This window comes from Aptenodytes forsteri, unplaced genomic scaffold, assembly GCF_000699145.1.
Source record: "Aptenodytes forsteri isolate BGI_AS27 unplaced genomic scaffold, ASM69914v1 Scaffold83, whole genome shotgun sequence".
Classification (NCBI taxonomy): domain Eukaryota; kingdom Metazoa; phylum Chordata; class Aves; order Sphenisciformes; family Spheniscidae; genus Aptenodytes; species Aptenodytes forsteri.
The window spans coordinates 576,648-603,210 of record NW_008795371.1 but is presented as its reverse complement, the minus strand read 5'-3'; the positions used below and the strand labels follow the sequence as shown (position 1 = coordinate 603,210).

At 36.5% G+C, this 26,563-nt stretch overlaps 1 protein-coding gene across 1 annotated transcript in view; it reads left to right on the top strand.

Moving 5' to 3' along the window:
• Positions 1 to 26,563, top strand: part of FAM189A1 (family with sequence similarity 189 member A1) — a 60,741-nt gene that overhangs the window by 11,803 nt on the left and 22,375 nt on the right. The window contains exons 3-5 of the mRNA XM_019472360.1: positions 786 to 917; positions 18,537 to 18,644; positions 25,564 to 25,581. Of these exons, the coding sequence (XP_019327905.1) occupies positions 786 to 917; positions 18,537 to 18,644; positions 25,564 to 25,581 (258 nt within the window). The remainder of the gene's footprint in view (positions 1 to 785; positions 918 to 18,536; positions 18,645 to 25,563; positions 25,582 to 26,563) is intronic.

The window sequence follows — 26,563 nt, the reverse complement described above, 5'->3', positions numbered from 1 at the left end:
TTTGGGGTTTTTTTGTTTGTTTTTGGTTTTTTTAATGAGGAAGTCAGAATCAGTATAGTGAATATTTTCATTGAGCTGAATGGGATTATTTTAGAATCACTCATAGATAACTAATTTACTTTTTAAGAATGGTCAGGGTTCGTTATTTGCATGCAAGGCATGCTTTAATGCAAGTCTTTGAAGAATAGAATGCATAATGCCTTTTAAAATATAAAAACATTGCATGCTTATTGTATTAAAGACAAACTGAACATAGGAAAATAGAGAGCAAACCTTTTCCAAGGTAAAAATACATACGAGATGACATGTACCTCTTACATCCTCCACTTTTTCTTCATGCTGTGTTCTCTTTTCTCAAGTATATGTCATGGTTTCTTTTATAATTATTTTTCCATGTTTGTGTAAGTATGCTACATTTGTGATCATGACTGCTTCATGTATTTTCTGACTTTTTTCTATTATTTTTTGTCTTTATCCTGTTGGGTATGATTTGATGTTTATTCACTTGAGTTACTCTGGTTTCATCTGCCCTGTAAAGCAAATTTTTTTCAAAAAGAGGCATAAAAGTTAACACTCTTCTTTGGTATTGTATCCTCTTTCTGTATTTTACCTGGTTTTATAGCTTATGTTAGCCAATGGAAGGCATTCTGCTTCAGGGGATTCTGCATAGAGACTTTAATTTTGCATTTCGTAGTCATTACTGTCACAATAAGTGTAAATATAATTTTTGGGAAGTGTATTTCTGTTGATTTATACTTTCTCTAACTTTTTTTTTTCCTCCACAGATTAAATTCGACAGCGATGGCGTCTGTGTTTGCTGTGAAATGCAGCATCAAACATCAGGCTGCAGTAACCTGGGAGAAACGCTGAAACTGAACCCTCTGCAGGAGTGTAATGTTGTGAGGCTGACCCTAAAGGTGCGTTAGGAGAAGAACTAACAGTTTATTTCAGTTTTAAGTAGTGAGTACTTAGCAAGACAGAAGTGTGTGATGAAAGGAGTAGCAGCTGGTGTTCTCTGTGTTCGTACACTCTTACATGCAAAAAGAAAAATTATCTTCATCCAACACAATTTAGTGCTTCTATGCATGAAAATGGTTTTATGTTACACACTCGATATCTGTATTTGTATAGGTAACTATTTTGTTAGACGTTATTTAAGAAACAGAAGTTACAATTGGTTATGACTGATGCTGGAGGGTATAAGAACAAGTATCTTTCATGTTACTGTTCAAGAAAGCTAGAATCACAGGTGGTGGTTGGCGTTGTTTAGTAATGTTATGGTAGACTGCAAAGAAATACAAAGTATTAGCAGAGTGATGAAGTATTTCATGATGTACTGCTAACACAAAGTATTAGTATTTCAGATGGAAGTTACTTTGGGAGAGAATAGTAAGTGTTCTTCTGGGATAATGCTGGAAACATGCTTATAGACTGTTCTGCAATATTATAAGAAGTTTAAATCCTGTAGCAATTTGTGTTACAACTACCCAGAGAAAAAATTGAGAGCAAATATTAAGAATATTGTTTGAGTGAGTTATATTCCGGTGCAATTGCCCACATCATTGCATCACTTCATTGTCACCAAACTAGCAAGACATGGTGTTACATTGGTTTGGAAAACAGTAAGGAATTCATGAAAGAATTGGTCAGAGAAAAGAACCCTAGTCTGAGAGACAGATATTGATTCATTTTAGGTTTCATTTAATGATCAACAGAACTAACTCTGCATCTGTGGCTCTCAATTTCAAAGTATGTATTTTAATAAAGTTAATAGAATATAATGGAGTAAAGTAGTGAAATTCAATGTGATAAGGATCTTAGGGATTTAGACTATAGTGTGAGGCCTGAAAATGCTAAGTTATGTTGATATTTGAAGCTATATATTAAAGTTTGGAACAGGTAGAAATCCTGCAAAAGGTATATAATAAATATCTAAATGTTCTTTAGCTTTGTTAAGAAAAAGAAAAAAAGAAAAACAACTACTAAGTGATAAGGATCAGGTAGAAATTAAAACAATTTGATATGGCCTCAAAATTAAGTAAGAGCTCTGTCTCAGGTTTTAATGAGGATCATAAAGGAGACGATGGGAGCAAAAACCTACTGGGTAGCAGGAATTTAGTAAGTGGAAAAGAAGCATAACTTGACATTGCTGGTCAAAAAATAATAATTAACTGCAACTCAGAATGCTATATTCAGGACTGTAATCAGTGGTGCAATTTCAGTGAAATGTGTTACAAGAAGGTAATGCAGGAAAATAACTTCTCAGAAAGACATTCTTCAAAGTATGACAGGTGCAAAAACATGGACCTGTCGTACAAAAAAAGCTGACTTGCTGATCCTGTAAAAATAAAGATTGAGGGAGCATATGGTTGCTTGCTGTAAATATGTCAGTAGAGTAAACTTTAATGAGAGAGAAAAGAACTGTTTATCTTTGAGGACATTGTCAGCATATGAAGTGAGTGGAAGCGACATATGCTGGAAATCAGGGTAAGGTTTGTAACCAATACAGCAATAAGAATAGAAGCACAAAATATAATTTCTTCTAAAATATAACTCTGTCATTTATAAAAGGAATTGATGACATATCTGCTTGCACTAGCAGAGGACTGATGTAAACTCAGGAGTTCCTATGAGTATAGTCTGAGTGCAGCTTTAATTAAGTATGTTCAGAATTTTTCATTTAAGAGAAGGTAGTTAGGAAAATAACTTTTTCAGAAAGTTTCTTAAATCTTTTTCAGTTTTAATTCTACATTTGCTTTCTATTTGGCTTTGAGAGCTCTGTATTCCTGGCTGTAAATTTAAGAACAGCATCCTACTAAGCCCATAAGAAAAAAAGATTACAGCTCATTCGGTAAACAACTGACAGTGATAAGGCTCATCTTCTTTATTTGCAATTACCAACTACAATGTGATTTTTAAGAGAACAGATGTTTTAGTACCAAAAGCTCAATTGTGCTCATTGTTTGGGGAGCCAGAGGGAGAGAAAGTGTAGAGTACCAGAGTTAAGATTATACACCTTTATGTAAAACATTATGTAGGCTTCACGCTCCTTCTCTTTATTAAGGGTGGGTAAAATCTCACGTTTCCACAAAGTCATCTGTGCTTTTTTGATGGTAGCGGCTATGGGAGCTGCATTGTGAACAGAACAATTGTGCATATATTGCCTGTCTGATCTTGTTCCCAGTCAGTCAAACAGAACAAGAAAAAATAACAGTGGCTACCGGTCTTGTGTATGCTAAATTGTGCTGGGATCGTGCCTTGCATATTGACGGGGGGGGGGGGGGGCGGGCTGGCTGGGGGGGGGGGGGGGGTGTTATACAGTTGCTTTAAAAAACTTCTACAAAATTATTTTAATGTTTTTGTTATCTGTGCTCTGATTTGAATCATCTCCTTATGCTCCTTTGTAAATCAATGTCTGCCTCTTCCTTTCAAACCCTGAATGAACTACCCAAACATTTTAATGGGAACACAAGAATTACCACTGCAATATCTGTGATCACACATATGTACATATATAGATATGAGTATTGATTGCAAAAGCTGACTGAATATGTGATCTGTGAGCTAAGTGCTAATTCCTGTGATTATTTGAATAGTGAAATTTCGGCACAAAATTACATGTTACAGTAAAATGGACAAAAATACTCTGCCATTTCATTGTTGTAAGGGTTGGGGACTCAACTAATTTCAAGGACAGTGAATTGGTGGGTTTAGAGTTTTATTTATAAGATATTATGCTTGTAGCCTTGTCTGCACATCTCCAGTAAAAGTAGCACAGTTGCATGATATGACAAACTACCATTAAGATCTGCAGGCACCCAGGTCTGATCCAGCTGCCTTGTTTTACAAAGGAGAGATTTTGTGGTTACTGTTTTTCACCAGAAGATGCATTTTCTACATAGTTTCCTGCATTAATAGCTCCTAAACTGCCCCTGAAAATAAGGTTCCTTGCTTTCCTCTGGATACTCAGGGTCAATATTCTGTGCTGCTAAAAAATGGTCAGTGTCTCAGTATCTTGATTTTAACAATAACTGCGCTTCTGGAACAACTTTGTCCTATCTTTGGAAGTTACTTGACTTAATTCAAGCCAAATTAAGGTAAAAGCAAATCCTATCTATTTACAGAATTAGTAAAAAGAGTTAGAAAGGTTTGTTAAGAATCAGGTGTACAGAAGCGAGATGATGACCACAGATGTGATGGACTTAGGGTGCAGTTTCACTAGCGTCTACTTAATCTGCTTTTCCACAGAGCTGCCACCAGAAAGGGCAGTTCTGTATCTGGCTGTTTACTGCCACTGAGTTTGTTGGTTTGGATTTAGCAGTCGTGTCATCACAGAATGAATCTGTTTCATGAACTGATCTGGTCCAAAACCCCACAGCATCTGCACTGGGCTTTTAGTGAAAACAATCTGACACTGAGATCTACGCTTTCTTCTGTCACACAGATCCACCTTTGGGATTACTGAAATACCAAGTCTTCACCTGCTAGGTAGAGTGCAGTGAAGTGCTATAGCCAAGATGCCAAAAGGAGCACCTGCTTGCCTGTTCTTTCTGAGTCATCTCTTTCAACAGCGAAGTTCACTCTTAGATTGAATCCAGCTGGTGTGAAACTAGGCTTGGTGTTAGCCACTTTATATGCTGAACTTCATATCCCATACAAACAATATCAGTAAATCAAGATGAATACTTCGAAGAAACATGTTTGCAAGGCTAATGTGTGTAGCTCACTATTCACTCTTGCCAATTGACTGTTAGGTCCAGTTTCACGAATGTGAATGATAATGGATTCAGGCAAACTCTGGTTTAAGGAGATTCTGTGTTTATAATCAAAGATATATGAAGGTTTTACAAATGTAGGAGAGGATACTGTTATACGAGGAAATTTGCCTCAGGACATTCCTTTTAATATTTAATGATTTTCGAGAAAATAATTTTTATGGGATGAAATATTAGAAATCATTTGTCCACTGCTACTTAAATTTTATACAGACTTACTTTTATTTTATGAACTTAATTGAAGAGGAAATGATAACATTCTTACAGTAAAGAGATAACTTTTTTACTTACAGTAAAATTCCTAAAAGAAAAATATGAGCTGAAGGATGAAGCTATGGCAAAATATTTTATTTTATTGATATATAGATTGCCTTACCTTACAATTAATTGTATCTTACAGAACTTGGTATTTTAAAATCTTAAAAGGTCCAACATATGAAATCTTTTGGGTAAAACATAAAAAGCTCATTATTTAAATATCTGAAAAACAATCACTTGAGATAAATTGCCAGAATCAACAGGTTTTTTTGTGCAAATAACGCTTTGTAACTTTACTTTATCTTGTGCTTGGAAGCAATTGAATATTTTTTCACTTTCTGAGAAGGTCTTCAGTTGAGCTCATTTTGCTCTTACGTTCTGTCTAAACAAGAGAGGAGCGATTCTAATGCATAAAGTAGAAGTTTATGGCCAAAGATGCCAGGGTTTGTAGACTACTAAGGGAACTGTGAAACAGGACAGGAGCACAAGCCTGTTATGAGTAGGCTTGAATTAATTAAAGCGCTGAAGCTCCACTGGAAAAGTTCTTAGAGGGCCACAAATTGATGAAGATTTAAAAACAGTGTATTACATAAAACAGCCAGTCAATTTAGCCAAGGTGTTATCAGCAGTGTATTACTTTCTTGACTCTCTCTCAGACGTCTGATATTGCTGTGCAAGTTGGCTTTTATTCAGGTAAAACCAGAAAAAATGCAGGAGGGTAAATCTTTTTTATACATACACACACATATGTATGTAAACAAACACACACAGACCTAGTTATAAAATGGTATCATCTCCAGATTACATTGGTGATTATACTTCAGGCAACAACCTAAGTCTTTTCCAAGATGAGACCAGTATGAATGAGATGCCTTTTTTAACAGCATTACTTCTGAGTGAGCATAAAATGCTGACATAGTAGTCTGCACTGAATGTGTTGGTTTGTAGATGAAATTTTGAGGAACTGAGTTTTTCTTGTAATGTTAAAGTACGAGGACTGAATTTTCCTGACAGCTTTCATCTGTGGAAATTATTCCTTCTTTCTAAGCTCAGAACATCCTGAACTTACTAAAGACATCCATGCAACAAAACTTATCTTCTTGGGAGGATGAAGTTAGGTATTTAGAAGGTTGAATTATTTTGTAATGTATTATTACTGTCTGATATTGGCACATAAGAGGAGAATGTTATGCTGCGGTGGTTTAGTAATGATCCGGTAGGGTATTTTTAAATTACTTTTAACAGTTTACACAGCCCAGAAAACCTGCAGTCAGGTATGCTAATTTATTAATTTGCTATTTAAGTAATTGCTTGCTACTTTATTTAAACTGCTTCTGTAGAATGGTTTTGTGTCTATACAGGCTAGAGGAAAAGCTGATTCCCCCCTCTATTTTCAGCATAAATATTTGGTTTGGAGCTGCTAAAATTAAAGTACAGTATAAATAGTAAATGTCTTTTTCAGGTTACTGATTCCATCAATTAGTTTGTAAGTCAGGCATCATTATTAGAGATTTAGGTAACGGGCTTCTTGCAGTCTTCTGCGTGAATCTTTCCTTTCCTCTCCTTTGAATCCAAATTTATTGTTACTGAGTTTCCTGGTGACCAAACCTACCCATATGTTTAATTTTTTTTTCCATTCAGAAGAACATGCTTTCACTTGCGAAACAGAGGAGGATGACTCCTGGCGTGTTCTTTGGAGTTATGAGAACAGACTTTCCTCAGATTTGCTATATAACCAAATGCAAAAGATTTAATTTTGCTGGATGACTTACCTAAAGACCTCATAATCTGCTTAAAATTGGATAAAGCTCAGTGTAGAATAAGTAACTTCCTATCAGATTTTTAAATGCTGGAGTTGTTTCATGTTCCCTAACAGGTAACTGAAAATATTCTCTATGCTCAGAGTGTATTTACCATACTAAATACCATCAAAAATAGAGTGGTTCAGTGTGGGCTTTGTAGTCTGAATAGTTGAGCTACAAGTATTCCAAAGTTCTAAGTAACAGTTGTATAACAGACATAGTCTGCTCAAACTTTTCCTTCCTCGTGAATGTTTTTGTTCCTAGCTTAGGCAATGAGTGAATACGGTTGTTAACTTCTCTCGTGGCTGAAAAGCTGCCTCTTTGAATGACTGGAATCTGTTTATTACATACTTGTCCGGTTATTTTGTGGAACCATAGTCTTTCAGGACTCTCTAACTAACATATTGCCAGTACTAAATTTAATGTAGACACCTGAGTTGATGAGAGATACACAAACTCGCATCCATCAGAGAAGACCTTTTTGAGTTTATTTTTCGAGTAGCAGCTGTGAGCTGCTTCCTTAAAAATATAGCAAATATTTTAGACCCATATAAAATAGTGTACTATATTGTACTTTCATACCTTAAATCTATTTTATGAAGCATTAGCCAATTCTCCATGTACAGCTCAATGTGCATTTGTAACCTGTATGGTTCAGAACTGATTTTTTTGTAAGCAAAGACGGTCTTCCTAGTATTAGAGCAGCTATTTTTTCTAGTGTTTTTCAGACATATCCAGTTAGAGCAACTGAAGTTATAATTTGAGTTAAAAGGGTTGTTGTCCTTGAATTCACAAGTAAAAGAGGTACACAGACACTAATTTCATGGGTGAAAAAGCTTTGCTGCTCATTATCTCTTTTCAGGTTATAGTAGTATAAGAAATGAAGCACCGTAATTGAAGTCAATCAACAAGAAAAGAAATCATCTTCACAGAATTGCAGAAGTGAAGCTGTTTTTAGCCCTTGATCAGTGTGGATGTTTAGATCCATGTGTTCAGGGCTATTGATTACAGAGTGTTCTTCTTACACATCAGCAAGCTTATTTTACTCCTTTTATTGTATGTTGACTGAGCTCAAAAGTGCAAAGGATTTAAGAGCCTCAAAGACTATGAACCTTTTATTCCCACAGGAAAACAATATATTGAGCCAGGAAAATAAGAGTGTGTTGTAAAGAGAGTTGCCAGTTCAATATTGTTGCACAGGTTAGAACTCTTAAGGAGTACTGGATTTGTGCTGTGTAACTTATTTTTTTGGTAATACGAACATAAGTAACACATTTCACAAAAAATAATAAATATTTTAAATGTTGTAAATAAATGTGGAGACAGAAGTAAGTGGGGACAAGAAGCATTGATCTGTTTCCTTCTAGAGCAAAATAGGTTTAAATGCAGTTTCTCAATTCTGTGTAAGCAGCACAGCTGGATGATTTTCTATATAATATTTGACAGAAAGAGTAAACATTTGGACATAATACTGCTTCATCTGTGTGGTATGTGTCTGTATTGAATGTTAAATTCCCTGGTTTGATGTTCATGCATGTAACTTAATTGACAGTACACTTTATTGCTATGATATGAAGAGGCAAGGGAGTGATTAAATATTTACCAAAGTCTGCATTTGAGTTGAGTAGTGAAGATGTCCAGAGTTCTTGTTTTATTTTTGCTTACTTGATTTTTAATCTGTATTTACTGGGTATGTAAAAGGAATTAGGGAGCTTCTGCAATAGTTTGGTAAAAGGAGACAGATTAAGCAAGGCCATTGGTATTTTCTCCCAGATGGCAATTATGCTAAAGCATATAATTCTGTTGGGCTTATGCTAAAGTCCTTTGGTGTGATCATCATAACTTGGCTTCGTTTCAAGCCCTTACAAAACAGTAGTTTGTGGTAGGTGGTTACATATCGAAAGGAAGTTTCAGAGAAACTTTCTGGGTTTTGACTTGGTGCTTTATGCATTTGATGAATAAAGTGTGCATGAACAAGACAAAACACGCTCATTCCAAAGGTTAATGTTTCTTACTGCTTTTTCATAGCTACGCGTTTGGAGATATTGTATATATGGAAGCAAAGTTCTTCAGGAATTCACCTCATTGTCTGGTTTCGTATGCAGGCTGCTGTCAGTCATGTAGTACTTCCCTTCCAGACCTAAAATTATGTGGAGTTTTTGCTGTTAATGTTGAATGCATGTATTATTACTGGATTGCAGCTGTGGTTGACTAATATGGCTTTTCCACAGCTGGTTCTGGAAGGCAACCGATAGTAGAGAGAAATTCAGTTATAACTTTGTTTTCTAAGATGAAGGGACTCTATGGATATGGCTCACCATTAGAGCAAATTGGTAGTATTCCAGTTTTGCTTTATATTTGCTGTGATAGGAGGTACAAATTGTGTTTTGAAGGGCAAAATTTCAGAAGGGTGAATACACTTGCAGTGAGCGTTCTTTGGTTATAAAGGACCTGGTTCTGCCACCTCTTCCATCACTAATGGGGGGGTTCACACCATTGTCATTGTTTGGTTTAGATTCTATCTCATTCCAGAGATTTTCTTTGCTTCTGTCAGGTAATTGCATGTGCTAACACCTGTTCTAAATTGCTTTGTTAAATTATTGTTTCTACAGTTGAGTTATTGAAGTGATAAATCAATCACCAATTTTTTTCCTTATTCCAGTTTAATACCATCTGACTGTCTCATCACCCAGCAGTTTGATGGAAAACAAAGAAAATGAGATTTTAGGACGAACTGCTTTTTCAGTATATTACTGTATGGTTTTTTTTCATATGATGTTCTCACTGAATTATATCCTAAAATTATATTTTTGGAATGCAAAATATAAAAAAATATTTCAAATAAACATTCAGATTTAAAAAAAACCCCTCAGGTTTCATAATACAGCTCCTATTTTAATGTGTTCCATAGGCTTTTGGGCATAGTCTCAGATTTAGAGAACGTATATTTTTATATAGTCACTTTTCAGAAGAGTAGTGCACTTGAAAATGTAGGTTGTGTCTTCCTAAGACTCTGCAACAAAAAAAGAAATGGATGACATGTAGCAGTGCTGAGTGCAATTTTTTTTTTTTTTCATTTTTTGTAATTTATCTTAAATATTACCTGCTGGTAATCTTCTTTTTGATAAAATTTGAGAGACAGTCACTTTCACCAGCGTCTCTTCCCTTGCCTTCAGTTACTCACCAATCACAAAAAATCCCTGCCATCTACTTACCTCAGCAGTCAGTTGCAAACTGGTGATGGAGAGGGATATGGGAAAGAGGTAAAGACGTGGGAACAGAGTTTCAAGGGTTGAGTATGCCTAAAGGTGGTTAAAGGGAGGGGGAAGGCAAAGGCTCAGCGACCTAAGGCACTGAAGTTTCATAACTGTTTTTCACGTTGTCTGAGCTCACTGGCATAAAAGTGGTGAGGATCCTTGGATATTTGGGAAAACAGTTGGGGTTTTGAAGAGGGTGGCAGGTACCATCTTTTCACAACGAATTTTGTATGTAGAAGCCTATGAAATAAGCAAGATATCTATATTTTCTGTGGGAGAGGAGCTTTATTTATACAATCTTCCTATGCTTTGTCAAACTTCAGCTCCTTTCTGGAGGAAGGCTTGTCAGAGGGAGGCTGTTCCTTTCTGCTCCTTCCCTAGCACAGCCAGGAGCTGCTACAGCTACAATTGGTAGAAACGAAAATGTAGAATGGAAATACTGAAATACAACATTCAGATAACATTAATAATAACTTTCACAATCTGAATCTGTTCACCAGTGCAAAGAAGCTCTGGTTCTAAAAGAAAATTATTTCCTATTCAGTTTCTTAATAGATGGTGGGTATATGTACTGACAGCTTACTAGTATTCAACTGAGACAACCGTGTTGTCTATTTCTACTGAATTTCAATTTGCATTTCATCTTTATTTCTTAGAATAAAATAATTAAGTAACTCTGTTTCTCATTTATTCTTACTAGAACACACCCTTTTTAGAAAACATCCCAGATAATGGAATAGTTGGGGTTTTTTTTTGGTTGTAGTTTCAAATGAAGTTAACTTTTAGTAAGGAGGAGGAGGGTATTTGACATTGTGGTTAACAGTGTTTTACAGTCTTGAAGATTATTATCAATGCACGTTGCTTTTTGTAATGTTGTGTCTGTGCTAGTAATCTGAATCTGAGAAATATGATTACTCAGACACTCAGTAATGGTTATTCAGGTCTGTCATTGTTTTACTAAATTGTTAAATGTATTAAGTTGAGTGTGTTTTGCTCTCTAGGAAGTCAAAAGCAAGAATTCCATTATGTGACATTCTGCTATATATGGTATTACAAATGCAAGATATACAGATGACTTTCTCATATAAGTCCAAATTCTAATGAGAAAGCTTTTCTCGGGGCGGGGGGGGGAGGAAGGGGCACCCCCAGCTGCACTCCATTAACAGCTGGTTTTTTTTTTGGGGGGGGGGGGGAGAAAGGTGCACCTCCAGCTGCACTCCATTAACAGCTGCTTTCTGCTGATTTCAGATTGCACTACTGTCTTCAGTCTGTGTATTTTTTCCCTGAATGAGAAGTTGGCTGATCGATTCCCTGTTATTAGACATCTACTTAAGAATCCTTTGCACACAGATAAAAAAACTGACAGGATTTCAGTTAACTTTTCTGAGTCCTCCTTGGTTAACAATGTTCATCTTTTCAAGAGATATGAGCAAACTTACTAGACATTATTATGTAGGGCGTGAAAGAAAAAGTGTGTTTTAAAGTTGACTTCTGTTGTATTTTCTGTAAACTTAGTTTTGAGAAGGTTTGCAAGATAGCAATGTCATTATTTTCTCCATTACCTGGTAGAGAAATGTAGTCAGCAAAGTAGTCTGTAAATTACACTTATTTGCAAAGATTACAGCTTGGGCAGCTTACATTCATCAGCTAAAGTCTAAAAGCAATTCCAATTAAGGAGAAGTAAACATGTCTTGAATGATCAAATGGCATGTAGGATGTCCAAAAAAGGCATTGGGGATCCCTTTACAGGACCATGGTTAAGGATTTTAAAGAATGGCGCTGCAAAATATTAAGCTGTCATTTTGCTGGAGAGGGACTGTTACTGCATGATTGGATTTGGCTAACTGTTGTCAGTGCCAAATTTGCAATGCAAACCATGACTTCAGTCTGCTTAGATGTTCAGGGCTTCCAGACAGAACTTCAGGATTTTTAAATTGCCGTTTACACAACCTGTTCTCAGAGTCTTTTTACCTTTCTAAGTAGTGACCTAATTTTAATGACAGTACAGGTATCTCACCTGTGTGCCATCCACAAAAAACAGTATTCAGAAACTGCAGCTGAGGCTGGCTGCTCAGTATGGGACTGTAGTATGCCAGGGACTTAGCATGCCAGGTCATGTTTCCATAATTCTGGAAACATGCAAAAAGCAAAAGAAACAGTTACGTACTTCTAGGTATACGTATTCTGTTTGCGTAGCCAGAAGCACTTGCTTCTGTACCTGAAAGCACCGGGAAACCTAACTTCTGAATGATTTTGGTGTTTGTAGGCAGCAACGTCTTTTCTGTAGCTAAGCTGCTTAGGGAAGTGTGGAGTTTATGTAGTTGTGGCATCAGGGAAACAATACCGATGTTGGTTGAATTTGGAACATGTTAAACCCTTTCTCACAACCAGCTTAGAAAATTCAGATTTTCTACGAACTACTAACAACACATCCCGTAAGGCTGTCTTCCAGTCTAACAAGTAGACATAAACCCAAAGGGGAGGTATTTCAGCTCAATTAGACTTAACGCATGTAAACAAGAGAGAGGAGACAAGGAATATCTCTTCTGTTTCTGTTCAGCTGCCCCTAACAAATAGTTCTGTGATATATTGCTGCCTATTAGATCTGACTGAGAGGTTCAACTTTGTTTTTTGCTGAAATTCAAAATGAAATTAAATATACGTGTAGTGTCAAAATGGCATTTTTTTCTGAAACATTTCTACTAGCGCTGTTATAGGCCTTACTACTTTCAGACTGGGGAAATGTTCAATTTCATTTTGAGCTAAGCTTTGAAAGATTTGCTTCTTTTTGTTATGTAAGATGAAACTAAAATGGTCTATTCTATACTTGCATTATGGTATTATTAGTTAGTATTTGTTTTTTACCAAATAATTTTTGGCTATTATGCTGAAGAAAGCAACAGCAAATGAAGGGAGCGTGCACGCATAAAACCAGCTTTTGAAAGCTAGCTGATAAATATTCAAGAGCATCTACCAGATTAGTGTGCAACCCCTCAATAAGGGATAAATAGGTTCATTTAGCTCATACAGTGATTTTTTTGCCTCTGTTGATGTCTAGACTTCTGTCACTAACATTTCATGGAATTCTGCGGTTAAATCATGTTTAATCTCAGAAATGGTACAAACAATTTCTGCCTTCTGTTTGAGATAGCACTTTGTGCTGTTTTGTCCAACTTATTTGTTAATTGTTATATTTCTTCCTTCATTTATAACCTTCATTTCTCCAAATATCTCAATGACTCCTCCCCAGTTAAAGGATCAACCTATTTTCTTTGTTTACAGAATGTTTCATAAGAATCCTACTAATAGAAGATGAAAAGCCGGTCAACACACATGCCATTTAACCTGGACAACACACCTCCTTTTCTTGGCAGTCTCTGTTTCTCAGTTTTTTGATTTATGTGAGGAGAGGGCTATACCTGACACCACTTACAATTTTGGCTTGGCAGAATCGGTTTGGTAGAAGTTGCTTTCCTGAATTTAGTAGCTACTTGAGTTTGCTGCCAGTGTGCATTCTTGGGGCTTAATATATCTGAAAATAATGTTGTTTATAATGCTGTCTCTCTGAGAAATGTTGACACGGGATGACTATTCCACAAAGGGCTAAATCGCAACGTCCGCATCTTCTGTTCCACATATAACCGCACTTTCGTGCAATTCATCTAATATAGCTTTCAACGTTTTGGTGGGTTAAGAGGTAGGTGCTCCAGAGTCTTTGTATGGCTGAAGAATTACATTCATTTTGATCTTATACACTGCTTTCATTCTGAAGATCTCCAGCTGAGATGTTTTACAAGACCACAAATTTTGCGCGACAAGCATTGTTTCCTTCTGAGTTAGTTTTGAACTCTCAGGGATGTAAGAGTATGCTTATTTCAATAATTTACTGGATCATAAAGGTGGCTGTGACTATCATGGAGGAGAAAGCATAGGAAGTATAGGAGGGCTTCTATGAGAAGGCAATCCCTATTGAAGATGGGATAAACTCCTAATAGCTATAAAGAAAGCATTTAGTTTTAGTATACTTTTTGCTTTGTGATTTTTTTGTTTTGGAAAATGTGTGGTTTTAAAACTTCTATTACAAAGTATTATTTTAATTGTGCTAATTAAGGCAGAACTTTGAGGTCCAGTAGCACAGAAACAGTATCAAAAGAGTAATATTGGAAACAGCTTAACTCAGTAAAAGAATAAGAAAAAATTAGATGTTCTCTCCTTAAGTAAGACAAGGATGATAGTGTAAAGAAGATTTGAGAACACACAAGTATCCTTTGTGGGACCACACTGTAAGTCAAAGGTGTCTGTTATTAGGGAGGGAAAACGCAATAAACAGTTACATAGGTAATGACACAATTGATTTGGTAATTATTTAGCTGTAATAAAAATGGAATACTACAACCATGAAATCTTGCTTTCTTCATACATCAGTATTAAATTCAAATTCAGCTTTTGAGTTTTACTGAGGGACCTACTTGGGAAAAACACTGTAAGTCAAAGGTGTCTGTTATTAGGGAGGGAAAACGCAATAAACAGTTACATAGGTAATGACACAATTGATTTGGTAATTATTTAGCTGTAATAAAAATGGAATACTACAACCATGAAATCTTGCTTTCTTCATACATCAGTATTAAATTCAAATTCAGCTTTTGAGTTTTACTGAGGGACCTACTTGGGAAACACAACTGGCCACAGAGAAACAGCTCACAATGCTGTCTAGCTTCTGTGGGTACATATCTGAATTGATCTAGGCTTGCTTCCAGGCAATTCTGACAGCTGCTTCCACTCTTAAAGGGATTTGTGTCCTCTGCGATTAGTGAGTTAAAGTGTGGCAAGAAAATTGTATACATAACCTGCAGAAGAATAATTCTACATAGTACATTATACGTATCAGAGCATTAATTATCATATAAAAATGCTGAAGAATCAGATTTTTGTCTTAAAAAGATGAAAATACCCAGAAAAATACCATGTAAAAGAAAATTGGTTCAGCCATTTGTGAAGAGCAAAGAATTGTATTTCACACCGTTACAGACTCATGTGTTGTGTTTTCTCATTAGTGTCGTTCTTGCAGATATCAACCAAAAATCTGTCACTAAAGCTCCTTGCTTTTGTATTTAATACAGATTTGCTACTCCTTTAGACCCCTATAAATGTAGCTGTCTGTGGCCAGGTGCTGTGGAGAGTTAAGATTGTCCCTGTTGTGGTTACTGCTTTTTCACAGACATTTCCTAAAGGACATCTTAATTGTCATTGTTTTCCAGCTGGAATCTGCATAAGCACCTAACAGCGGCTTTCTGGTAGCATGTTTGGCCATGGAGGTTTTTAGATCTTGAAAACCTGTTTCTGCTCACTTGCTATGTATAGTTGAATAAATGAGTGCCCTATGAATTACCTAATTACTTGTTCTAGGGGGCACAGGGAGGAAATTCCCCGAAAATGGTAAACTGCCTGAGGCTGCTTAATGTTTGTTTGGGTGTGGAGGGGGTGGGGCAGAGGAGAAGGGTTGGTTGTGGGTTTGCGGGTTGATTCCTGTTTGAGTTGAAACAGACTTCAGGAAAAAAACCCAAATAAAGTAGTAGTCTTGCTTTAAGAAATACCTAGTGATGATGAGGATACCACAATCATTGCTCAGTTATTACCTTCACTGTTAAAAATTTAAACTTAACATCTTTTCCAAATTTGTTTAGCTTTGCTGTCTTGTTAAATTTTTGGCTGATAGATGTCTGCTCTTTATTGATCTTTATGAAATCCATAAAAATTCTGCATCACTGCAGTTGAAACATTCTAGTTGTATCTTCACTTTCAAAAAGATCGCAGTGGGAACAATACTCTAACTGTTGTATGCTTAGCCTGGAAAAGGAGTCTGTGGAAAGAGGGCCATTGTTACTGTGGACAGTAATCCCTGCCCTACATAACAAAAGTAATGCTGAATAGCAAACTGAGCTGAGCTACCCCTGCGTGGCAAGGGAAAAATCTCAAACCACAACAAAGAAGTTGTGATCATTGCGAATGTTCAGTCTGGGACACTACTGCAGCTCAGGGTACTTGCAGAGTCAACTTACTTTGTCTGTTGTTTCACAATAGTTAGCAGTGAATAAAAATTAAAGCAATTGGTTTAACACTGCCTGGAGAGGTTTTCTAGAATTACTGGTAGAGAAGGAAAAAATAACTAAAAATGAAAAGCATTACTTGGTTTTACTCGGTGCTTTGGAGTGTGGGAGGAAGGAATTGCGGGAAAAAAAAATAATCCTTTTTCTCTCTCTATCCATGTAGTATGAAATGGGTTTGGTTTATTCCTTATTTTTTATAAATGTGAGATAAGTGTAATTGAGAACGAGGTTTGGTTTTTGGCTTTCCTCCAATAACAATAGTTTTGTCTTTATGATGTTGCTTCTGTCCTTACCTAGTAGCAGGATGAAGAGGGTAGCAGTTGTGCAGGAAATGATCTGGGGTTATGCTGGACAAAAGATAAATCAATAACGTACTGTTGCAAAAAACCTAAGTCATCACTGCAGGATGCATAAGGATGAGTATAGCTTGTAAAGCACAAGAAATAATCCTTACGCTATAGTCAGCATTTGCAAAGCCTTGAGGGGTTGTGCCCAGTTTAGGATTCTGCATTTGAGGAATAATGTGGACCAGCTTGAGATGAACCAAATGAAATTACTGGAAATGATCAGCAGCCTAGGAAATTGGTCTTAGTCGAGGATCTTGAAGACACTTTGGATCCTAATTTACGACTTTGATGTAGATTTTATTATTTAGCATAAATGGTATCAAGTTATACATTTGGATTAGCTAAATCTTTTGGTTCTAAATGGCTGTAGTAAGCAATGACTGAAGTGTCTTATTGCTAGGAAATAGCCCTATTTCTACCCTAGATCTTGCATCTGCCTTGGTGTTCTTTACCTAGGTTTGCATATGGAAAGCAGAACACAGTAGTATCTCAATCTCTTTTTGTGCCACTGTTAGCTAATTGCATCTTTAGGGATTTACTTGCCTGTTTACCTCCATTTGAATGCTCTAAGTGGGTCTATATGACCTTGTATTTGAATGAGTCCTCTGTATCACCTTCTGTATGCGAGCTAGAGATTGGCCTTTCCAGTATTTTGCTGTTGATGCTATTGATTCATTGTTCCCCTGGCTGAGGAGCTGGCCAAGAAGACAGAAAACTACTGACGAGATCAGCAAGAGTAAATCTGGCTCAGTGTAAGCTATTAAATGACTAGAACTTGTTGACCCATTTAATGTCTGCCTGGTTCCCATGGCTGGCATTTCCACCTTCAAATGAAGGTCACTTGAGGAGCATGCAGTTACAGTGGCAGGAGTAAATGCGCACTTTTCTATCACTTTTTCAGTACTGTTGGAAAAAGCAAAGCAAGCAATGCATTGATTTTATAGCATGGAAGTTATGTTATGCACTGGCAGTGACTGAAATACTCTTTTAAACTTAGATCCTACAGAATGTTCCTTCCACAGTGTTTTTACTCATGGTATATTAACAATTTTGATTGTGTTTTTCATCTGTTCTCTGTGATGCTTTTTCTCAAATACTTTTACTGGCTTTTCAGAATACTAACTGAGCCACATAATTATCACAAGTACAACAGCTATACAATTGCTGTAGAAGGATTGTAGTAGTTTTGAAATGTCGCCAGCATGCTAAACCAGTGTTCCTTTTCACTGGCTGTTGGGAAATTAAAAAAAAAAAAATCCAGTGATTGGAAGAGATGGATGCTTTTTTTTTTATTTATACCTTTGCTATAAAAATGTTTCAGTTTTAATTCAAATTATTCTTTTATTTTATTCTACTTAGTAAACAGAATCACTTTATGTTCTATTTTAGATGTTTTGTTTTTTTTAAAAAGACAACATGGCTATATGCACTTATTTCATCAGCAAAAGGTGAAATGCCCAGATGTAGTCACTGCTTTTCTCTCATATCTAAAAATGTTTCAGATGCACAGAGTATCTGATACAGGATTTCATACTAGAGTTTCCATTGAATTTTTTAACACTCAATGCTAAGTTGTAGATTTCAACTACTGAAAGCAATGAAATTTCTGTTTGTTTTTTTTTAATCAGAAGTCTGCTTTATAGTCTTTTTCTTGTGATAGCTGTAGCTTGGAGTCCACTGTGAAAGCAGTAATTTGTCTTTTCTTTCAGGGAACTGGAAAACTTGAAATATGAATATTTCTGAGAAAATCTCTAATACCAAATGTATTGTGAGAAGGGGGGAAGGGAAGATGTTTGTTTCTGTAATTGTTCCCTTTGCAGACTGGTTTAAAAAAATTTATTATGAGCTGAATGAGTTCTACACAGTTAATTGAGGCCATATCAATTGATAGCAGTTGACGGTGTTTATTATCAAATTGCTAAAAATATTTCCTGTCCTTTGTGTCCCTGAGATAAGAGGTGATGTTCTGATGCGTGTCTTTCCACAGGACCTGTTGTTCAGTGTGTGCGCTCTCAATATCATCTCCACCATTGTCTGTGCTTTGGCAACAGCAATGTGTTGCATGCAGATGGTTTCTTCTGATCTTCTGCAAATGGTGAGTATGTTTCAGTGACAACACAGGAAATTGTTCAACATAACATATTGTCCTTATCTGTGTATACTCATTTGTACCTACTCTTTGCTTATAAACTTAAGTCTGTTTGTGTGTCTTTGTGTAGTGTTAGAACGTGTGTGTACACGGGTGTATTTTTTTATCTGCACGCATCTATATAAATATAGCACACAGAAGTATGCAGTATGAATAGCTGCTGTGTTTAAAATGTTTACATGTTATATTAGAGGGTTATAATCAGGATTTTGCAATTGGAAGTATGTTATTTTTGTTAATGAGGTTATTAACGAGGTTCAGTTATATATGCACGTTAAATTTTCTGTCATTACATGTTTATTATCTTCAGTTTCCATGCTATCCAGAGCAATTCCTTAGCTTTGAGATACTATTTTTCATTTCTTTTCTGGTATGAGAGCTATGGAGTATGAGAACTGTGAGTTCAAAACCGGAACTTTACACAGCCCTGTGCCAATAACAGTGTTTTCATAAGGAAAACATGTTCAGCTTCAGAGTAGCACTTGTGTTTAAAACAAGGGAAAAGGATCATTAGTCTTCTGCATAGCCAGCTGCATTACAGGATACTGTCTTGTTTTGGTTGGACAAAGACAGCTTTCGTATCCCAAATGAGCACTGTGATTCTCAAGGTTTCAATGTAATGTTGAAACAAAAAAAGAAATATTTAAAATCCTTTGTATTTTGCAGGCCAGGTATACTGTTTCTAACCCAGCTCTATTACTGGCTAATCTAGGAAATCATCCTCTGTTTAATAGGAGAGGACAAGCGCACAAACCTAATACCAGTAATTTGTAAATCTTTCGTATTTTAAAAGTTTACATAGGTAGAATACTGGCCCAGCAAGTTAGCTGCAAACCGTTTACACAACAGAGAAATGTTGTATAACCTGCCATGCAGGCATGTGGTTGATTTAATAAATAAATAAATAAATAAATAAAAATACACTAGCTGCCATGGATATTGATTTGCGTTTAAGTGCATGAATTACAGAGATAAGGATGTCCTTTCTAGACAAGCGTTCCAGACACTGGGCTACAAACTTATTAAAGAATATCTTCAATCAGTGATCTGGTGTTTAGTTCACATAGTAGCAGATACAATAAGTTAGGCACATATGTCTACATAATGCCTACAAATGGTACATGAATGCATTTTTTCATATAGCACTGTGTATTCGTATTGTGCGTGCTTATAGAGGCTTGTGAACAGTGCTTATTTAATAACTTTGTTTTGGATGTCAAACAGAATTGACAAAAATAATCATTTCAGCTGATGACACATTGTATTTTAAACATTAAAGGTTTTTTATCATATTGTAGGTATTCTGTCTTTTCATACACTCCCCCCTCCATGATATTTGCTGCAAGAATGCCCATTGACTAAAGGTCTTTTTCACCTTGCAGTGATGACAGGGAGATGAAGCGATCATCACACCTGGAAAGATCTGTCTGTCTAGTGTAACAATGGTAGCAGTGATCCAGAAGTGTAACCATATATATTCCAGGAATCTTAACCTATGCTTAATTTTATGGTATTTGGCAGTGTAAGAGGAATAAAAATGTATAGATGACAATGAACCAAGAATGATATTGAAGAGCTTCTGACGGGCATGTGCAAGAAGCAGTAATCTCAATAGAAAGTCAAATACCTTAAAAGCACATAATTTTTCTCTCTGCCACTTCATTCTTCACTTCTTCCCTAAAATTCTTTCTTTACCACCTGACGATGCTGCCATTATGTCAATTTCTTTTTGCTTCCTATGCTTTGTGCTTCCAGCTTTCTGTCTTCCTGCCTAGTTGTCCATTCTCCCACCCTTTCAGCTCCATTCACAAGAATTTTCTTCCCTCTCCACAGAAGAAGGGAATTACATCTTTCTTTCTGCTGAACCCCAGTCCCCAGTCTTTTCTTGTTAATCCTTAAGTTTTTCCCTTTCTTTTTTCAGGTTGCTGAGCCAGATTCCTGCCAGGCCTAAGTGAGCGTAACTTCCCTGGGGCTACGCTGACTTAGACCAGCTGAACTCTGACCTGAAGATTTCTTTTTCTTCCACTATTTTCAGTCTATTGTCCCATGATCTGCAGTTCACTTTTGCTCTCCTGCACCCAGAGATCTGATTTACTTCCTTTTTTCTTGCTTGTTAATGCTTGATTTGTGCTTTTTCCTTTTACCTTTCACTGAGGTATGCATCTTCTCTTAGCAGGGTTGTACCATGCTGGAAGTTTAAGATAGCAGCAGCAAGAGCTACCACCCCTTTTTGATGAAAAAGTTTTAATTATTGTGCTGATTCTTTTACTCTGCTCTTACAGTATTCAAGAGCTACATAGGCTCTCCCGTAGGAAGAGGAGGCATAAAAATATAACTCCTAGCCAGCAAAAGCATTATGCAATAGGGAATATGCTCCTCAGACATCATTAGGTTATCATTAGGTCATCAGATTTGAGATTCATGTGCTGTGTTAGTGTTCTTGTCTCAGAAATTAATCGGTTAGAATGGTGAATTTTTGCAAAATTCAAATAATTTCAAGTTTTATTCTGGCATGAATCTGTTCTATGTGCTTCAGGTATTTATTGCCTAGCAACATAGAGCTGGTATATAATACAGTCTCAAGAAAATCTGTAACACTTTCATGAGTATCTGCTTTCTTGCTAACTTTTGCATACAGTGAGTGTCTGGTTCGTACAAGCAACCTTGACAGTATTTTATTGGAAACTGCTACCTTCTGATGTACCGATCTTTTAGTAAAAATGCCCTGAACAATATAAACTCAAACTGTCTGGTAGTAAGCGCAGACTAAATTTTCCAATTAATTTGAAGGGGGATTTTTGGTTAAAAATAATCCCACCAAACAAACACTTGGTTTCAAGCGTTAAGGAAAAAAAATACTGCAAAATATTGCAAACTATTTTTATTGTGTTATACTTCAGTTTCCTTTAGTTTTTACTTTTGTACTGTCGTATGGGACACAAAAACATGTTTTCCTAGGTTGTTCCTTCTTTGAGCTGACTGTTTCAGAAAGTACCCCACATTTTTCACCTCACTTAAACCTTTCTCACCCTGTTAAGTATACACAGTTGCTCGGGGGGAAAAAAGTCTACCAATTGTACTAAAGCTGCAAGAGTAAGTGATACCATAGTTAAAGACTGAAATAGCATTTGTTATGCGTTTCACTACTTTAAAGAGTTTAAGGCTTCACTCCATTGCAGGGCTTCCCAGAATTGTTCATTCTGTGTACACACCCCTCTAGCAGATAAATGTGAATCAAATCAGATTATATTAAGGTTCTGTAATGTGAAGAAACATCTCTTAATAACCAAGCTGTCACTTCCATGATATTTCATTTGTTGCCTAAGGCAGTTTCAGTTTGTATCTTGTCTGATGAATGGCTACTGCAAAAATTCATACTGTTTTCTTCAAAAGGTAGCTGCCTGAATTAAACAAAGAAGTAGAAGAAATTATGCCCACTGTAGCCAAGCTAAAGCGTGAAGTACACCTATTCCAGTCCTCCTTCCACTCCAAAGATGTTTATACAGCACTTACCCTAGAAGTACTGGCACTGATATCATTCAGTGTATTCTGATTTTATCACCATCACTGTTAGTAACTGTTCTTCATGTTATGTGATACCTAAAACAATCTGTTATTTTTGTAAAGGAAATAAGGTAATGATGACACATGCAAGCTGTAATATTTAATTACTGTTTTCATCAGCCATAATGATAATTCAGCATGTCATTAAATCATAGGCTGTAGTTAATATTTCTACTCAAACATCTCAAATAAAGCACCTCTGTGTGAGGATAATATCTTGCTGGCATTGTTTAACCCTTTATCCCTGTGAAATAGTTATTAAAAAACCCTTCAGGATGAAGCTTCAAATTAAGTGAGACTTGATCTTAAGTTATTACATAATTTTTATTATTTAACCTAATTAAAACAAAACCTAAATACTACATTTTTTGGCACAAAGCTCACTTAAAGGTATTGTAAAGCCCAGATGACGGTCTTTATGATGTACATCCATAGAAACATCCTAAATGTAAATATGGTTGGATAAATATTCCCTTCACCCCCCACCACAAATAAAAAGATAAAACAGAAACCTTTGGTGTACGAAAGCTTTTGACATTTTTAGAAAATGTACCATTTTCCATTTCACATTTTATTGGTAGAATAAGAATATTTAATAGTTAAGACTATGTAAAATATGGTCAGTATTTCAAGAAAGATGTAGTGTCACAGACCAATCCCTCTGAGACTACAGAGCTAATGGCTTGTGATGGAACAGCAACTTGGAAACAACGGAGCAGAAAAATTTGAATCTATGTTTTCCTTATCAAAATATCTTCTGTGTTGCAGTTTCCCTTTAAGATCAGGGATAAATTAGAAGAGTCAGCCATGATCCTTCTGTTTTTGCAGACAATTAGTATCTACATTTCCCTCCAGGAGATACTGATTCCAGTTTTTCAGAAAAGGAAAAAAGCAACCTGTCCAAGAGGAGGACAGTTAATTGGAGACAGAATTCTAGACGCAAGTATATTGCAAAGAGCTTTTACTATAGATAACATACCAATGTTTAATCATATGCAATTAGAAATTTTTATTTCCCATTCCCAAGAATTAGCAGATTTTTATAAATGACGTACAGAGATTGAAATGAGGATAACGAACCCTGGAGTCTCCGAAGGACTCATTTCAAAGTTACACAGTAAATTTATTAAATGTGATATGGAAGGCAGAGTTAATTACATGCAGATACGGGAAATACCCTAGATGAGAAGATTCCCTTAGAGCGTTAGTCACGTACTGATGTATGGCAGTTACTGGTTTAGATATGTCATAGTTGCTAAGCGGTGAATCACAGCACTGTCGTTTACATGGAGTCGATAGTGCTGATCAGCTGCAGAATATGTAAATAGAGGATGTCTTTGTTGATGTTTAGTGGGGATGTCACATACCTGGAAATACTGCTGAAGAGTTCTTAGTCTCACAGATCTTAGGTAGAAGGACTTACCACATTGTATCACACTAACTGTTTCATTAGAGAATTGTATTTACAGTCCTTATCTGCTGTTTCTTCAGTTCCTTAATTGAGACTCTTCCGTCAGCTTTTACTTCAATATAGTCCAAATATTCTGAATGTAAATAATAAACTCCAGTCATTCCAGTCACTTCACTGACCAACTTTTAGACGACCTCTCAGTGAAGGGCTGGAAATTTGGTCTGACAATGAAAAAAGAAAGCCAGTTTTACAATCTTATTCCTATCTTTGTAATGGTGTTTATTTCACCTTGAAGAGCTAAAAACTGAAAAAGTTCTGTTATTCTACAAAACACTGCCTTCTTCACTGGGAAGTGGCAGCATATGTGTCTTGCTACAGGTTCTAAGCCTGCTGAGAAGGTCACTGGCATCCAGCCGTACCTCACTGGCTGTGTGGAGTTCTCAATACTATGGCACGTGGAGTCTTGAGCATAACTGCATTTTCAGAAAACTTTTGCCACTTCTGCTCCTGATGGAAGTGGTGTGCTTCTAACATTTGTGTTTCTAATTCTCTGCTTGCTAACAACTTCCTGCTGATGCCATGGCTAACTTCTGTGTTGAGTTCAGGTCCAAGAAGCAGGTACAAAACCGCAGCATTGCACAGCTTCCTTGTTTACCCTGCTGCAACTGGATAGCATATTTTATTCTTCCCTCATAACTGCAAACCAAATAACAAATTAAGTAGTCCTCAGCGTGAAATAAAGATGGGGGCTGTTTAAATCAGACTGTTTAACTCTGTCAAAGTTAGGCATGCCCAATTAAAACACACAACATTCTGTGTGCAATGTGTGCGCTATGTTGCACATCCATTTAGCACGTGCACCGACCTATTAGGTATCAGACACATTCCGCAGACTAAAGTAAGGCCATCTTTAGTCCAAGGATGAAAAAAAGACCTGCATGTGTATAGTAGTTTGAATGCCAACCAATTAGGTTGGCTATTTCCTGAAAGAGCATGAATACTAGATCTGTATTTCATTGCCTGTCGGATTTCTGAAAGCTCTCAGCATCCAACAGCTCCAGGTGGTCAACAGAAATGGTTGAGTATTTGGGATTTCTGGAGCCAGGGGATATCTATTTATGCCTAGTAAATATTTGCAGAATATCTATCAATAGCTATAAAGTTATGCAAAACTTTTAACAGTGTTGGCTATTTACAGTTTTTACCAGTGGTGCTATTTGCTGTTTATCCTTGTCTGCAACCATTTTCTATCCATTGCTTCTGCAGTGGCCATTGGTTTAATCCCAAAAGCTTGGCTAGGACACCTGCTTTGTGAGTTGTTCCATAGTGTGAGCTATAGTTTTTGAAATGACATCGAATGCAACTTGATCTTGTTTATAGTTGTGACCAAACAGACCACCCCCACTTTCAGTTTGGCAGTTCTTGTTGTTGCCTATCCTACTTGCCGTCAACGTTTTGAGACTGATTATTTAGTAACAGCTGTCTTCTAATACCAAAAATGTGTGTTGCCTTGTGAAGGCATTTGTCAGTGTTCCTCCACCTATTCCAGCTTTGTCGCCTGTTTGCATTTTCTTACCATGTATTTTTCTTACCTGTGGACTGTGTATTAAGTCTTTGCTGAGCCCCTGCCAGCCTTCACCATTTGAGACTAACCCTTAAGGATTCTTAAAATACATTTTAGCGTAGGAAGAGTAAACTGTTGCAGGCTAGTAGAGATTAGTAGATAGGGTAGTATGGAATAAGATATGATTTAATTCCCACTTAATAGCTTTCCGATTGTTTTCTCAAGGATGTCTGTTCTTTGTGATAATCCCTTCTATTTGCTATTGTTTCGTTTCCTGCTAGTCTCCCTCTTACAGCCTTTTTCACTTTAATTTCTGTGCCTTCCAGCAGGATGATATCACACAGGTAAACTGTTGTTTATAAACACACACCTCCAAATATGTGCATCTTTCATGTCCGTTTTGCCACTCATTTTCAGCATTGGTCACACAGTTCGTTGCCATGATTTGTATTCACAGTAAAGGTTCCTGAAAGGGATGCAAATGATTCTATTGTTAAACTGAACTGCATCTAAACATTAGGTCTTTTCCTTCTTGAACCACAGCCTCTTCTACCCTGTGTAAAAACCTTTCCCTTCTGTCACATCCCACAAAATGTATGCTGATAGTTCACTCACTGTAAAAGTGCTACATGTTTAATTGCCTTGTTCTGAGGAGTGTTAAAGAGTATCGCTCCCTATGTATGGCTGAATGAAATGAGCTCCAGGGAACTCGAGAACTGAAGGGATGGTGCTACATGTTCTCTGCTACAAACCAAAGCTTGGGTTCCATGGCAGTATATGGAAATAGTCTGGGAGAAGGTAAAGAAAGTTGTAAAAGAAAATTGTTTAGCTTCCAGACTGTAAAAATGACACAAATTATCAACTCTACTAGGAAAATAAGTGTAGTCCTGAGTTTGGTGGAATCAAGTAGGGTACAAAATGTGAGCCAGAGTATACAGATATCTGGTTTTGTTATGATAAATTTTTATACACTTTTTAGGTCACTAAGTTGAAGTTTGTCTTGCTTCCTATTTTCCTAAAAGATTCTTCAATGCTTTTGGGATGGTAGCAGACTGATGAGTGCTGATGATTGTATCACTTAGGGCAAAAGTCTGGTGTTTAGCGGTGTCGTGGTTTAACCTCAGTCAGCAACCGAGCACCACACAGCCGCTTGCTCACTCCTCCCCCGCAGTGGGATGGGGGAGAGAATTGGGAGAGTAGAAGTGAGAAAAACTCGTGGGTTGAGATAAAAACAGTTTAATAATTGAAATAAAATAATAATAAAAATAATAATATTGTAATAATAATACACAAAGCAAGTGATGCACAGTGCAATTGCTCACCAAC